At 49.2% G+C, this 14,260-nt stretch overlaps 1 protein-coding gene across 1 annotated transcript; it reads left to right on the forward strand.

Annotated features, from left to right (window-relative positions):
- Positions 1 to 2,811: 2,811 nt before the first annotated feature.
- MUL1 (mitochondrial E3 ubiquitin protein ligase 1) lies at positions 2,812 to 10,161 on the forward strand. The gene is made up of 4 exons (XM_082677146.1): positions 2,812 to 3,046; positions 6,356 to 6,443; positions 6,855 to 6,975; positions 8,252 to 10,161. The coding sequence occupies exons 1-4, from the start codon at positions 2,927 to 2,929 to the stop codon at positions 8,979 to 8,981; spliced, it is 1,059 nt and encodes a 352-aa protein (XP_082533272.1). The 5' UTR covers positions 2,812 to 2,926; the 3' UTR covers positions 8,982 to 10,161.
- Positions 10,162 to 14,260: the final 4,099 nt, after the last annotated feature.

Below are 14,260 nucleotides of genomic sequence, written 5' to 3' on the forward strand. Positions count from 1 at the left end.
TCTGCAAAAATACTGAATCACTATACTGTACACCTGAAACTAACATAATATTGTAAATCAACCACACTTCAATTATTAAAAAAAAGAAACAATGTTTCATTTAAGAATGACTTTTTAAAAATGAGCTCCCAAGGAACCCCCTGGAGAATATAACAAAAGTCCCCAAATAGTCAGAAACCTGTAAACAAGGACCCCTAGCAGTGGAGACTCTCCATTGGTTTTCAATTTTACAGCCTTTTTTTGTGTGTGCGCTTTTCTTTGCTGTGATCTAAGAATACAAGAATTTCGAAGATTGGGACTGACATAGGTACACTAATATGTATAAAATGGATAACTAATAAGAACCTGCTGTATATAAAAAAAAGAATTTCGATGATTAAAAAACAAACAAACAGGTTAGATCATGCCCTGCGGGTTCTCAAACAGCTTTACTAGATCCCATCCTCAAAATGATGAAGTTAAAATGGTTTGGCAATTAGCGACCTACGGGATGTGGTCCCAACTTCCTTTTCAATTACTTGCTCCATGCTCTCTGTCATGCCCTTGGCTCAGACTGTATCAGCCAACTCTTGATAGCTTTGCACTTTGCTCATCTTGCTCCCTCTCCATGAAAAGTCTTTCCCACTCCCATCCTGTCACTCTACCCACCATTCTGTTTACAGAACTCAAATTCCTTCCCTCATGAGGAGAGTAAGCTGCATCCCTCTACCGGAGGCCTTTGTTGCCCTAATTCCATTGGACCTGGGATAATAGATAACTCTGCCTGGGTCTGTTTCTCTACAGACCCTAAACAGCCAAGGGGCAGAGCCTGGCTGTATACAGTTGTGTCTCCTAGTGTCCAGCCCAGAGCCTTGGATGCAGGAGGTCGTTGGTTATGGAGTGACTGGTGTGTTCATCTTCCTCTTTTTAAAATTCAAGTTTTATTAATTTGAAACATGCCATGCATTCACATTAAAAAAGTACAAAAGAGTGAAGAGTCACTCTGTTCTCTAGCCACCTAATTCCTTCTTATGGAAACAACCAATATTATTTTATTTGTACGTATATATTCTCCTTCCTTTCTGGAATCAATGAGATCACACTCAAACAGTTTACAGTTTGCTATTTCACTTTGCTATACTCATATACACATGTATTAAAATTTTGTTTAACCAACTGACTATTGAAAATATTTAGTTTGTTTTCATTCTGTTGTTATTAAGAACAGTGGCACAGTGGTTGAGAGTCCGCCTGCCGATGCAGGGGACACGGGTTCGTGCCCCGGTCCAGGAAGATCCCACATGCAGCAGAGCGGCTAGGCCCATGAGCCATGGCCACTGAGCCTGCGCGTCCAGAGCCTGTGCTCCGTAAGGGAGAGGCCACAAGAGTGAGAGGCCCGCGTACCACAAAAAAAACAAAAACAAAAAAACCCACAACCCCCCCCCCAAAACAATGCTGCAATTTATACTGTATATTTGTTATGTTCACATGTGTGAGTATTTACACAGGAAGAATTTCTAGAGTGGAAATGTTCAGTCAGTGGGTGTGGGCACTTTTAATCTTGATCAGCATTGCCTAATGGTTCTCCATAAAGGAGTCTCTGTCCCCACACCTTTGCCAACACAATGTGTTATCAAACTTTTGACAAATTTTATTAAAAAAAATAAAGTTAGATCTTATTGTAAGTGTGTGTGTGTGTGTGTGTGTGTGTGTGTGTGTAACAAATTCATGATCATCCCTTGGGTTGAAAATCATCAAAGGCATGTGGTGGTCTTGACAATCTGGAGATTCTAACCCTATGTTCATAGAGTGTAATTCTTATTTGACTCCTAGCATAATTAAGGAATGGGGTAGGAAAACGTCATGGATAGCCAGCTGCTTTAATAAAGAGATTTTACTTTTTTAGAGCAATTTACAGCTTTTAGACGCATTTTACATACATTGATTTTGGCCATTGGGTACATTCCTGTATTTTCAATTTAAAGCAGAACCTGGACACAGCTGAATGAACACATGCTTTGCAGGTTGATGTTTTGGATAAAATTTTGAAGTATCTCTTGATTATTTTATGAAGGAGATCAGAAAACAGTTTGAAATCTGCTCTATAGATGTGTTGTGAGGATTAAGTGGTATGATGTTCGTAAAACTTTTTGTCACAGTGCCTGACGCATAATAGGCACTCAAGAGCTGCCTCCCTCCCTCCCTGTTTTTTGGCTGCGCTGCGGCGCAGCATGCGGGACCAGAGATTGAACCCATGCCCCTTGCAATGGAAGCGAGGCGTCTTAACCACTGGACCGCCAGGGAAGTCCCTGTAGCTGTAATTATTAGTTAATAAAATATGTTGTTATGTTTTGTCGGCAGATTAAGTAGTTGTCAATATCTTGGTGATATAACCTGCCTTCTTGGAGGTAATAAGCTCTGTTGTCTGGTAAATTCCTCTCCAGCACTCATTAGCAGTGTGACTTGGAGCACACCCCCTAACCTCTCCGGCCTCAGTTTTGTCACCTGTAAAAAGGAAGAATAAAAGCCAAGACTCAAGGTTTGCCCTGAAGCTTAAATGTGTAATACTCACAAGTGCTTACTAAACATTAATTCTCTTCTTTCCTCCCAATCCAATGGCGGAGTCATCAAACGACCCATCAAACAACGCGATAACCCCAGGAAACCTGAAGGACTGAGACCGTGGCGATGCGGGCGATACAGTTGCAGCCAATGCACCAAGTGTCGAAAGGTCACGGAGCGCCTTCCGGTCTGCTCTGCCCTGCCCCACTTCTAGTTCCAGGTCTTGCGTCATCGCTGGGCGACCGGTTGCGCGTTTCCGGGAGAGACAGTGCTGGCGGTGCGATTCCGGGTGAAGGGAGGTGGCGCGAGGCGGAGGGCGGGGGTCGCGCGTCGTGGGGCCTGACCTCGGCGGCGTCCCAGTCCGCGCCCAGGGCTCGGCGCAGCCATGGAGAGCGGAGGGCGGCCCTCGCTGGGCCAGTTCATCCTCCTGGGCACCAGCTCTGTCGTCACCGCTGTCCTGTACTCTTTGTACCGGCAGAAGGCCCAGGTCGCCCAAGAGCTCAAGGTCAGTGCTGGCACCCGTCTGACCTCAGCCGGTCATCCTGCCCGGGGTAATGGTGAGCCCCCGATTCGCCGTGGGCCGTTCCACCCTCGGAAAAGATCCAAGAGAAGGAAACAGGTTCTGAGAGGGTGTCGCCCGGCCGGTAGACGAAGGAACTAGGATCAGAACTCCGGTCTTGTGATAACTGCTTTACCGCCCCCTTTCTCCTAAGTCCCTCTCATTATTCAGAATGAATCTTGACTTAATTATTTTATTCGACAAATATTTATTGAACACCTGCTATGCGCCAGGCGCTGAGGGTATCGCGTGGGTGGAACAGACAGAAGCCCCTGACCTCATAGAGATTCCATTCTAGTCCAACCAGACAGACAATAAACAAGTCAATCAGATGGCGTGACACATGGGGATAAATACTACAGAGTAATGCAAGGAAGAGAGGAAATGGAGTGCTGGAGAAAGGGTGACATTTAAATAAAGTGACACTTAAATAGGGTGACATTTGAGCAGAGCCCAGGAAGACTTGAGGGGGGCAGTGCAGGTGCCTGGGGAAGAGTAATTCAGACAGAGGGAACTGCAAATACAGAAGCCCTAGATTTACCCACTACATAACCACTCAGCTCCTTGCTTCTGAAAGACTTCCTTTTTATATTAATAGCCCTTTAGAAAATGCCACTCCGTTTCCTGAGCTGCACTTTACAACTTACACAACACGTTTCCATCTTGGTTTTAGTTTCTCTTCACAGTAATTTCTTGGGGTAGTTAAAATGACCTCCGGATTGCAGATCAAGAAATCGAGACTCCGAGGAAAGGTCTATACAGCTAGTCAGCTTGGAACTTAAACTTACGTCTTTTGATTCCAAGTATAGGATTTTTTCTTGTTGACCACATTGCTCAGTTGTGAATGTGTGAGCAGCTCATGAGAGATGGACCTCATTAGGTCAGAGACAGGATCTTATTTACTCTTCTTTCCTTTTAGGTTCTAATCCAGTGCTTAACAAAGAGTAGATGCTCAGTAAATATTTGTGGATTTGTTTTAGCTGCAATTTCATAATACAACAGTTAGGGCTTAATTTGACATTTATTTGAAAGACGGATTCCTAGACCTAACTTCATTATCATCAGATTGTTTACATTAAGAGCTTAGAAACAAATGTGCGAAATCCCTGCCATGAAGGGAGTTTTGGAATCTGCCTGGAATGCACCTAGTTACCAAGGAATTGAATTTGTGGTGTGAATGACATCCTGGTGAGATGCCTTCTTGTTTGCTTAATTAAATAAGTCACTCCTGAAGTGATTGGCTGCCATGAAGGAAGTTTTGGAATCTGCCTGGAATGCACCTAGTTACCAAGGAATTGAATTTGTGGTGTGAATGACATCCTGGTGAGATTCCAGCTGCCTTGTTTGCTTAATTAAATAAGTCACTCCTGAAGTGATTGGCTGTGATTGTAACTGATACCTTACTTTCTGACTCCGAATCAGAAATCACATTGGTATCAAGTTGGTGGGAGGTGGGATCCTCTGAAGCAGTGACCCACCTTTGGGTGACCTTAAAAGCTTTGCTGATTAGTTCCTAAAGGAGGATGAAAGAAATAGCCCCTTCTTGGAAAAACAGTTGGGACTTCTTATATTTTAGGTTCTAATTTCTTGATCAGATCATAAAACTTATAGAGTAGGGCTTCTGTCTTATCCTTTTGCATCTCTCATAGTGACGGGAATGCATATTTATCGCATGCCTACTATGTGCCAGCCCCTGGTCTGGATTCTTTCACACTTAAGTTTCATTTAATCCACATGAAAATCCTGTGAGATTGTTTCCCCCACCTCTTACAGGTTTTGAAACTGAGACTCAGATGAATTAAGTTGCCCAAAGTCACAGTAGATGCATTGAAGCTTGATTCAATCCCAGGTCTTTCTGACTGAATTCCCCCTCCCTTTTTAAAAAAATTTAACCAACTATCCTGTGGTGGATACTTTACTAGCTGTGTGACTTTGGGCAAATTATTTCACTTCTCTGAGCCTCAGTTTCCTTATCTGTAATTGGGGATAATAATGTCTGCCGTATAGGGATGGTATGAGCATTAAATGGGGTTATGCATTTAAAGTGCTTAGCAGAGTGCCTGGAATGTAGTATATCTAAGTGCTTATTTATTTGCTAATTTATTCATCAAATATGTATTTAGTGCCTGCTATGTGTCAGGCACTCTCTCAGCACTAGGGGGACAGCAGTGAACAAGACCAACAAGGTCCTAGCCCTCCTAAGTTCAATAGTCCAGTGGAGGGAGAGACAGATAATAAAGGAGTAAATAAACCGAGGGTTAGTTGTTGTTATTGCCATTGTTTTTGTTATCTTCCCAGTGTACATGGTTAATAAGTTTTTATTGACCTTGCTCCTGTGTTTTACTGCGTAGCAGCAGCTTAAACTTAGAGTGACCTTAGTGTGTATCCAGTACCTCCTCACCTCTTTAGAGGTTACTCGTCTGGCGTCCGTAAGATTTGTTGATGGAAATACCTGAAAGCAGGAACTGTCCTTCATTCATCCCTGAATCCCTAGCGCCCAGCACAGTGCCTGGCTCAGGAAGTGTTCAGTGGTTTTATTAATTTTATCTTTCTTTTGGTGTAGCAGTAACAGGCTTGGTTGGTTCCCAAGCACGGCAGGTTGGAAACTGAATTGGAAGGGATGGAGAACTGGGGATTGTGAGAGGAGGGTAGCAGCAGAGGTAACTGTGCTTGCCTGATTATGAGGGAAGAGAGGCAAACTGCGAAGTAGAAGAATAGCGTTTGGCGCCAGTTCTCGAAGCCTTGCCTGTAATGCAAAGGCAGCCCTTCATTACGATGCCTCATGCAGAGCGTGAACTGACGAGGGCCCGGTGATAACTGTACCTACCACGGCCCGAGCCCCGACCACGTACTGGTCACTACTTGAGGTGCTTTTACGCATAAGCCCTTTGGCTGCATGGTTCTGTGTTGTCAGGAAGAGATCAAATTACATTCAGATCTGTGGGATGCAGATTGATTAGTATCTTTTATATTTTTGTCTTAAAAAGTTAAAATGAAAAGGAGTGAATGTTTGGTTAACTGGAGGAAGAGTGTAAGTGGCACCCCCATTCTGCAGATGGCAGAGATGAGGCGCTGCCCCAAGCCTGTTTATATGGTTCTGGGACACAGCTTCGGAATCAGATTCTCCGTAGTCTCCTTCCTGCCTGATGTCCTTAGTCTCTCAACGTGAAAAACGTAAATAGTCTTTTTTTCTTTTTTCACTTGTTTGAGCATATCAGTGTTCAGCAGTCAGTTCCATGTGTTGTTTCCATTTAGGGAGCTAAAAGAATCCACTTGGGTGAAGACTTAAAGAGCATTCTTTCAGAAGCCCCAGGAAAATGTGTGCCTTACGCTGTTATTGAAGGTATGTTTATTTATTGGTAAGATGAAGAATAACTCCCTCTTCTGAAAGTTTGGTAAAGATCTTCTTGGCTGACATTGAGGGCCTTTTGTAGCCTTGGGGCAGTGGTTCAGAACTTGGACTTTGGGGTCAGAAAGACCTGTGTTACTGCTGTGTGATCTTGGCAAAATTATGCAACCTTTTCAAACCATCATCGCTCCATCTCTAAAATATACGTTACAGGGTTGCTGTAAAACTGAAATGATGTGATCCGTGTAAACTGCTTAGCAGAGTGCCCCAAAGCATAACTTATGGTGATGATGTTTTCATCATGTTGATTAATTAAACTCACTCAAACGAAAGACAAAATTTAAATTACTTTAAAGGAAAGGGCGGAACAGTTCTTCAGAAATAAAATAATTTGTTTCCATTCAGGAGCCGTTCGGTCTGTTAAAGAAACGCTTAACAGCCAGTTTGTAGAAAATTGCAAGGGGGTGATCCAGCGGCTGACGCTTCAGGAGCACAAGATGGTGTGGAACCGGACAACTCGCCTCTGGTGCGTAGCCTTGCTCCACGGGCCCAAACCGCACAGGTGGTCGGTTCAGGTGTCGGTGTCCTGGCCCTGTTTCCATGTCTTCAAGCTTCTCCCGAGACAGGGCGGAGACCGGTCTCTCAGTGCTGCTTATATTCTTGTGCGTGGTCTGAGCACTTCTTCCACTGCCGTCACCTAGGCGTCCTGTCCAAATGCATATTCCTGGGCTCTGTTCCAGACCTACTGAGCCAGAATTTCCAGGATAGGGGACCTGGAGTCTGTGGATATGCATACTAAGGTTTGAGAAACACTGATTTATGGCATGGGTTAATGAAAGTACCTGTTAAGATAATTTCATGCTATTACATGGAGTTCCATTTTTCCAGCTGATCGTAGGAGGGTTTTGTTTTGGATTTCTATTTTATTTTAATTTTTATTGTGGTAAGAATACTTAACCTGAGATCTTCCCTTTTAACCAAATTTTAAGTACAACAGTACAGTCCTGTTAACTCCAGGCACAAGGTTGTACAGGGAATTTTGAACTACTCATCTTGTAGAAGTGAAACTTTACACCCGGTGAACAGCAACTCCCCATTTTCTTTTTCCCTCAGCCCCTGGCAACCACTGTTTTACTGTTTCCATGAGTTTGGCTACTTCAGATACCTCATGTAAATGGAATCGTGCAGTACCTGTCCTTCCTTCCGTCTGCCTCAGTTTGCTTTGCTTAATGTCCTCCAGGTTCATGCATGTTGTCACATGCGGCAGGATTTCCTTTTTTTTTTTTAATTTTTATTTTTATAAAGGCTGAATAGTATTCCCTTGTTACGTATGTACCACATTTTCTTTATTCATCTGTCGACAGACATTTAGGTTGTTTCCCTTTCTTGGCTGTTGTGAATAACCTTGCAGTGAACACGGGAGCACAGATGCCTCTTCTAGATCCTGATTTTAGTTCTTTTAGATATGTCCTCTGAAGTGGGATTGCTGGGTCGTGTGGTAGTTCTATTTTTAATTTTTTTGAGGCATTTATTTAAGATTAAAAAAATCAGTCTGTCTTACAGGGGCAAAGGGAAATAAAGATTAGCGGTGATCTGTGACAATATTTGTTGCCCACTGAGATCGCCTGAGAACCTAAAAAACCGAGCTTCCCTCTTCTGAGGCTCTGGACAATTGTGATTTCTGTTGTACTCTTCCACTTGCTTCAGACTTCAAACTGTCCTCCTGGCATCGAGGTGCTCTCCACCCCTGCCCGGGTGCGAGGTATCTGCCATCCTTTGTTTTATCTTGAGTTCTCTTGTAGGAACGACTGTTCCAAGATCATTCACCAGAGGACCAACGTGGTGCCCTTTGACCTGGTGCCCCACGAGGATGGCATGGATGTGGCCGTGCGGGTGCTGAAGCCCCTGGACTCGCTGGATCTGGGCCTGGAGACGGTGTACGAGAAGTTCCACCCCTCCGTCCAGTCCTTCACGGACGTCATCGGCCACTACATCAGTGGGGAGCAGCCCAAGGGCGTCCAGGAGACCGAGGAGATGCTGAAGGTGGGGGCCGCCCTCACGGGGGTGGGCGAGCTGGTCCTGGACAGCAGCTCCATCCGTCTGCAGCCCCCCAAGCAGGGCATGCAGTACTACCTGAGCAGCCAGGACTTCGACAGCCTGCTGCAGAGGCAGGAGTCCAGCGTCAGGCTCTGGAAGGTCCTGACGCTGGTGTTCGGCTTTGCCACGTGCGCTACCCTCTTCTTCATCCTCCGGAAGCAGTATGTGCAGCGTCGAGAGCGACTGCGCCTCCAGCAGATGGAGGAGGCGTTCCGGGAGCACGAGGCCCAGCTGCTGAGCCGAGCCAACCCCGAGGACCGGGAGAGTCTGAAGAACGCCTGCGTCATGTGCCTGAGCAACTTCCGGTCTTGCGTCTTCCTGGAGTGCGGGCACGTGTGTTCCTGCGCCGAGTGCCACCAGGCCTTGCCGGAGCCCAAGAGGTGCCCCATCTGCAGGCAGGCGATCACCCGGGTGATTCCCTTGTACAACAGCTAATGGTCTCGAGGCCCCACAGTGAGACCCCCCGCCCCGCTTCAGGGCTGTTTATCTCCAGGCCTTTAGAAGAGCAGTGGTGGGCGGCTGTCATCTCACAGCCCCAGCAGCAGAGGGCGGCCTTTCCAACGTGCAGGGGACCTTTTCCGGCACTGAGCACAGACTCACAGCTGCATCCCGGGGCAGGCGCCGTGGCGCCGCGTCCCTTCCCTGGAGGCCCTGAGCGTGCGTGGCTGAGGACAGCTCACCGCTCAAGTGCCAAAGTCAGTGGCCTCCAGCTTTTCTGTTCTGGTGTCTTCTTGTCCTTTCTGGTGAGGTGTCGGTCCCTGTGGACTTGAGCCTTGAATGACTCGGCCAGAGGTGGGGCAAAGTTGCCTTGCGGAGCCGCTTCTGAAGAGACTGCGCAGTCTCCTTCCCCCTTGCTTACAGCCCGGAAAAAAGTTGTCAGGCTGGACGCGTCACTCGAGTCCCTTTCCCTCACGTGCTGGCCTCCTACACGTGCGCACACGTGTGTCAGGACAAAAGGAAGTGAAATCCTGCATCTTCCCCCTGCCTGACAGGGCGGGACTCTGGTCAGAGAATGGAGAGAGGTCATTTGCGGGGGCACTTGGACCGGTGCCCATTCAGTGATCCCCGTGGCAGTGAGGATGGGGCCGCTTAGCTGCAGCCCTGCTGGGGCCACTACGGACCTAACGAGAGGGCCACCGGAGCACGCGTCCGCCCTGGCTTGGAACTCCCGAGGCCTGAGCGGGCTGAGGGCTCTGCTTTTCCCAGAGGAAGCAGTAAGGGCACTGCTGCCCCAGCCTCGGGCTTTCCCAGCTCCACTCCAAGGCTGGCCCCCCAGAAAAGAAGCAGCCGGCATCCTGAGCGCAGAGCCTCTCGCGGCCCCCCGGCCCATCCCTGGAAAGTTCACATCCCGTGGGTGTAATCACACCGCCCTTCTCACAGGCCTGCTCAGCCCTCAGCTGTCCCGCTCGAGGTCGTGAGTGTGGAGAAGTGGGGAAGCCTCTCTCACCACCTCTGAGTGTCCAAGGCCACGTGCACGGCGCTTTCCTCTCTCGCTTCCCTGGCTTTGAATATCCATGCCCGATCCTCCTTTGTGCGGGGGAGATGGGGGTGCTCTCAGGGGGCTGACGTCGGTTCTCTGCGCGTCCAGCATGGACGGCACAAATAAAAGACGTTATAGCCACGTGTCAGCCTCTTGCTTGGAACGAGAGTTCAGCAGCTAGGCTGAAGCTGCCCCGGGATGGCATTGAATCCTGTTATGGTGGAATGAGCTGGGGACCTGGAGGCCTCTGTGCATCCTTCCTTGGCTGCAAGGTGGTGCAGCTCGGTGATGCTGAAGCGCGGGGGATGCTGGGGGGTGCTGGGGGGTCTCCGGTCAGCCTGAGAGAGGGCCACCCCGGAGACGTGCCCGCAGGTCACGCCTGGCCTCGCTGAGAGTCGTCTTTGAAGACATCTGTGCTGACGTCCTGAACACAGGCAGTGGGATTTCACCTGCTGGGAGAATGGGACGGGTGTTGGGGACAGCAGGGAGGACACTAACATATGTACCGGATGCTCTTTCAGACTTTAATTTCATTGTAAGTCGATGCTCACAAGACCCTGCAGGCTCTCATGGCATCTCATCCTACAGATGAGGAAGCAAGGTCCGAGGGGGGATGTTCACTGGCTCAAGGACACACAGCAAGTAAGGGTGGGGGTGGGGTGGGGTCCACATTTAAACTCCCAGCTGCTTCAGACCCCTGACCCTCCTCACGGCGGTGGGGCTAACGGGTCCCTCAGTGCTAACGGGAACGCCCCACAAGGTGCTGGTGCCCCACGTCAGTGGACGAGGCCACACTGGAGGAGGAGGCGGACGTGCGAACCCACTTGCCCATAGTGAGTCCTGTCCAGGGAGGCGGTAAGACCCTGGCTTTACACATAGGTGGCAGGGAGCAGGCAGGGAGAGGGGGGACTGATGGGGCTGACCTCTGAGCGTGTCAAAATGTCTGCCGTTTTCCTGTGTCCTTTCAGCAGACACTTTGAACGAGGGTCCAGGTTTTAGAGGATGAATGAGCTGCCTGTGTGTGGGGACGTGGGGGGCTTGTGTGCTAATCTGTCAGAGTTCAGCCCTTGGCATTAGATTCCATGAGTAGATCTGATCACGTGATGGAAAAGCAGCAAAGGCAGCCTGCCCTTACCCCGGTCTGACTCAAATCCTGGGCAGACCAATTCTGTGTGGAGTGTTCCTCCAAGTGGAGTTGAGTTACCCATCGTGGGAGACACAGGAGCAGCACACCGTCTCTGCCTCAGGAAGTGGCAGCTGGTTGGGAACACGAACACACACGTACCCAGATTACGGATCTGAGGTCCACACTCGGTCCTAGCCTGGCTGGACTGAGACTGCCCCATGCTCTCCATCACCCGTGCCAGTTCCCACCTTCCATTTAAGGAGCCTCATCACCAGCAGGGTTGAAGGGGCTTAAACCGATCCGTGGGACTGAGGCTGGGGGTTGGAGGTGACTTGGAGACAAGGAACTGACCGTGGGGTTGTTGTGAATTTTGACTCAACCCTTATGCTCAGCCTCTAATCGTAGGCAGACAGCATTAGGCAGGGATCGTCTTGAGTAATTGCTCCTGGTGTTTTGAAATTCTGTGCGAGGCACTTGATAAGCATGAATGCTTGCAGTCCTGCAAAGTGGGTATTGTTCCCCCTGTTTTACAAGTGAGAACAGCGAGGTCCAGCAGGGTTACGTTTTGCCTACAGCCATGCATAGTCATGAGCCTGGCAATGTTAGACTCTCCAGGTATCAAGTATGTTTCTAAGATTTAGGGCGAACCAGCAGGGGAGGCTATATCACCCCTTTTTACAGCTTATGTGATTTGCTCAAGGCTATCAAGGTCTGACTATAAAGCCCTTTGCCTTTAGTCACATTGAAGCTGAGAGGCTAAGAGGGGAAATTGTTCAAGCAACAACTGAAGCCAGTCAGCACCTTGACAGTCACGAGTCACATCCCCTGGTTCTGTAGACCGCAGGCTGAGGCTTATCCTGGTGGAGCAGAAGCCAGGAGGCAGCTCTCTGGAATCCTAAGTCATTCAGAACGGTGATGGGAAATTCAAACAGCAAACAACGTGACAAACCAGGCCAGTCTCTGACACCCTTTGCAGCCCTGGTCCTAGGCTGGGTGTGGACAGATCTGATGGGGATGGTCCCGCAGGGCCTCGTGAACGCTCAGAGGCAGCGGCTGTCAGGTTGGTATCCTTGCCGGGCAGTTGTTCACCTCAGAGCCATTGGCTAACTGTGTGCTCTGTGCCTGGGGTGCGGAAACAAATGATGCAGTCCCTGCCCTCGCTCAGAATTTTTTTTTTTTTTTTTCGCGGTACGCGGGCCTCTCGCTGTTGTGGCCTCTCCCGTTGCGGAGCGCAGGCTCCGGAAGCGCAGGCTCAGCGGCCATGGCTCAGGGGCCCAGCCACTCCGCGACATGTGGCATCTTCCCGGACCGGGGCACGAACCCGTGTCCCCTGCATCGGCAGGCGCACTCTCAACCACTGGGCCACCAGGGAAGCCCTGAGAATTGTCTTTTACTGTGTCCTTATTGTTTGAAAACGACTAAGCCCCACGGGTCGGATGGGTGCCTCTCGGCTGTTGGAGTGTTTGTGGTTCACAGAATGTCGCAGCTGGGATGGCCTTTGAGATTAGCCTGGTTAGAGCAGATTCCCTGACCATTCAAAATAAAGCAACCAAGGGCAGGGTATCCTTGCCGAAGGGGAGCCAAACAGAGAACACCTACCCCACAGAGCCTAGAATGATCTATTTAAAACACCAATGTGACCACGTCCCTCTTCTGCTTGAAGTCCTTCCCCTGGCTCCCTGTCACCTCCAGGGTCCAGCCCTGGTTCCTGCAAGGCGTATGAAGGCATGTGACCCAGCCCTTGGCCACCTCTCCAAGCCTCTCCACATCTGTCTCTCTCACGCTTGTGGCTCCAGCCACACCGAGCCGATGAGCTTCCTTAAACACGTTGCTGTTCCTGCCTCCTAGCCTTTGCTATTGCCGAGTCCTGCCCCTGGCATTCTGGTCCTTTCTTGACCTTGCTAACATCTCCTCACCCTTCAAAACTCAGCTTTAGGTGTCCTCTCCAGAAAACCCTTCCCTGACTTTCCCCACGCAGGCGGGGTTAGGTGCCCCTCCCCTGAGATTCCATAATCCAGTCCTGTTCCTGCTCTGAACCCATGTCTCGGGCAGGAGCTGTATCTTATTTCTGCTCCAGCACAATTTTTTTAGGTCATCACTCTATACTCGTTAGAGCTAACATTAGGGCTTGCTCTTTGCTAGGTACCGGCGAAAGACTGGACGCGATCAATGTCATTTAATCCTCACTGTGAGCTATGTGTTTGTATTATTCTTACTTTAAGGAAAAAGAAGTCAAGGCCCAGAGAGGTCAAGTTGCTCGAGCACCCAAGAAAGACAGGATTTAAGTCCAGGCAGTCTGACTCCAGAGCCCGAGCCCTTAACCACTGAAAGTACATGGAATGAATGAGAAAACCAACGAATGAGATAGTGGATGCGGGGCCAGCAATCCTGGGAGGCTGCCTGTGGGAGTTGGTTTTTGGACCGGAGATGAGGGCCATGGCTTGGTTGTAAGGAACAAGGGAAGGGCCTCTCTGAGGGCCCAGATCCAAGATGGATTGTGTAAGAGAAACATCACGTCCAATGACCTGCCCAGAGCTTTGAGGGCTCTACACAGGAAAGTCAGGACAACGTCATTGCGTGGTGGTAAATGGTCCGGACTGGGAGCCCAGAGGCTGCCTTTCTCTCGGGTCCTGGCTCTGTTGCTGTGTGATCTTAATGGAGTGATGTAACCACTCTAGGCTTCACTTCTGTTTGTGAAAGGAGCAGATTGGATTAGACGCTCCCCAAGGCTCCACTCAGCTCTGCCATTTTGCATGTCTGTGACACAGCGAGTGGATGAGGAAGGAGGGAGAGCAGTTTCGAAGCCCTGAGATGAAGACCCTCTTCAGGCGAGCTGCCTGCTGCAGACTCAGAGCCACGTTCCCGGAAAGCCCGGGAGATCAGCACATTTTCTCTCTAATTAGATAGTGTTAACTTATCAATTTTGAATGAGCTAAGTTTCCATGTACGATGTCCTGAATCGCTCCCCGGGGTGCTCATTAGTCATTTCTCTTGCAGCTGCTGCCTTATTGTTCTTCAGATGCCAGCCGAGGGACCTGGCATTTCCCTTCCCCTAGAATGGGGCACGTGAGGCCAAGCCAGGGACACTGGCACTGGTCAGAGGGGCTG

This window comes from Grampus griseus, assembly GCF_964374135.1.
Source record: "Grampus griseus genome assembly, chromosome: 1".
Taxonomy (NCBI): Eukaryota; Metazoa; Chordata; class Mammalia; order Artiodactyla; family Delphinidae; genus Grampus; species Grampus griseus.

Bases quoted from the DNA above. Each gene is read 5' to 3' on its own strand.
- MUL1 (XM_082677146.1), top strand. From the start codon at position 2,927: ATGGAGAGCGGAGGGCGGCCCTCGCTGGGCCAGTTCATCCTCCTGGGC. The intron at 3,047-6,355 runs GTCAGTGCTGGC...GTTTCCATTTAG, and splicing joins AGGTCGCCCAAGAGCTCAAG to GGAGCTAAAAGAATCCACTT. The intron at 6,976-8,251 runs GTGCGTAGCCTT...GTTCTCTTGTAG, and splicing joins AACCGGACAACTCGCCTCTG to GAACGACTGTTCCAAGATCA.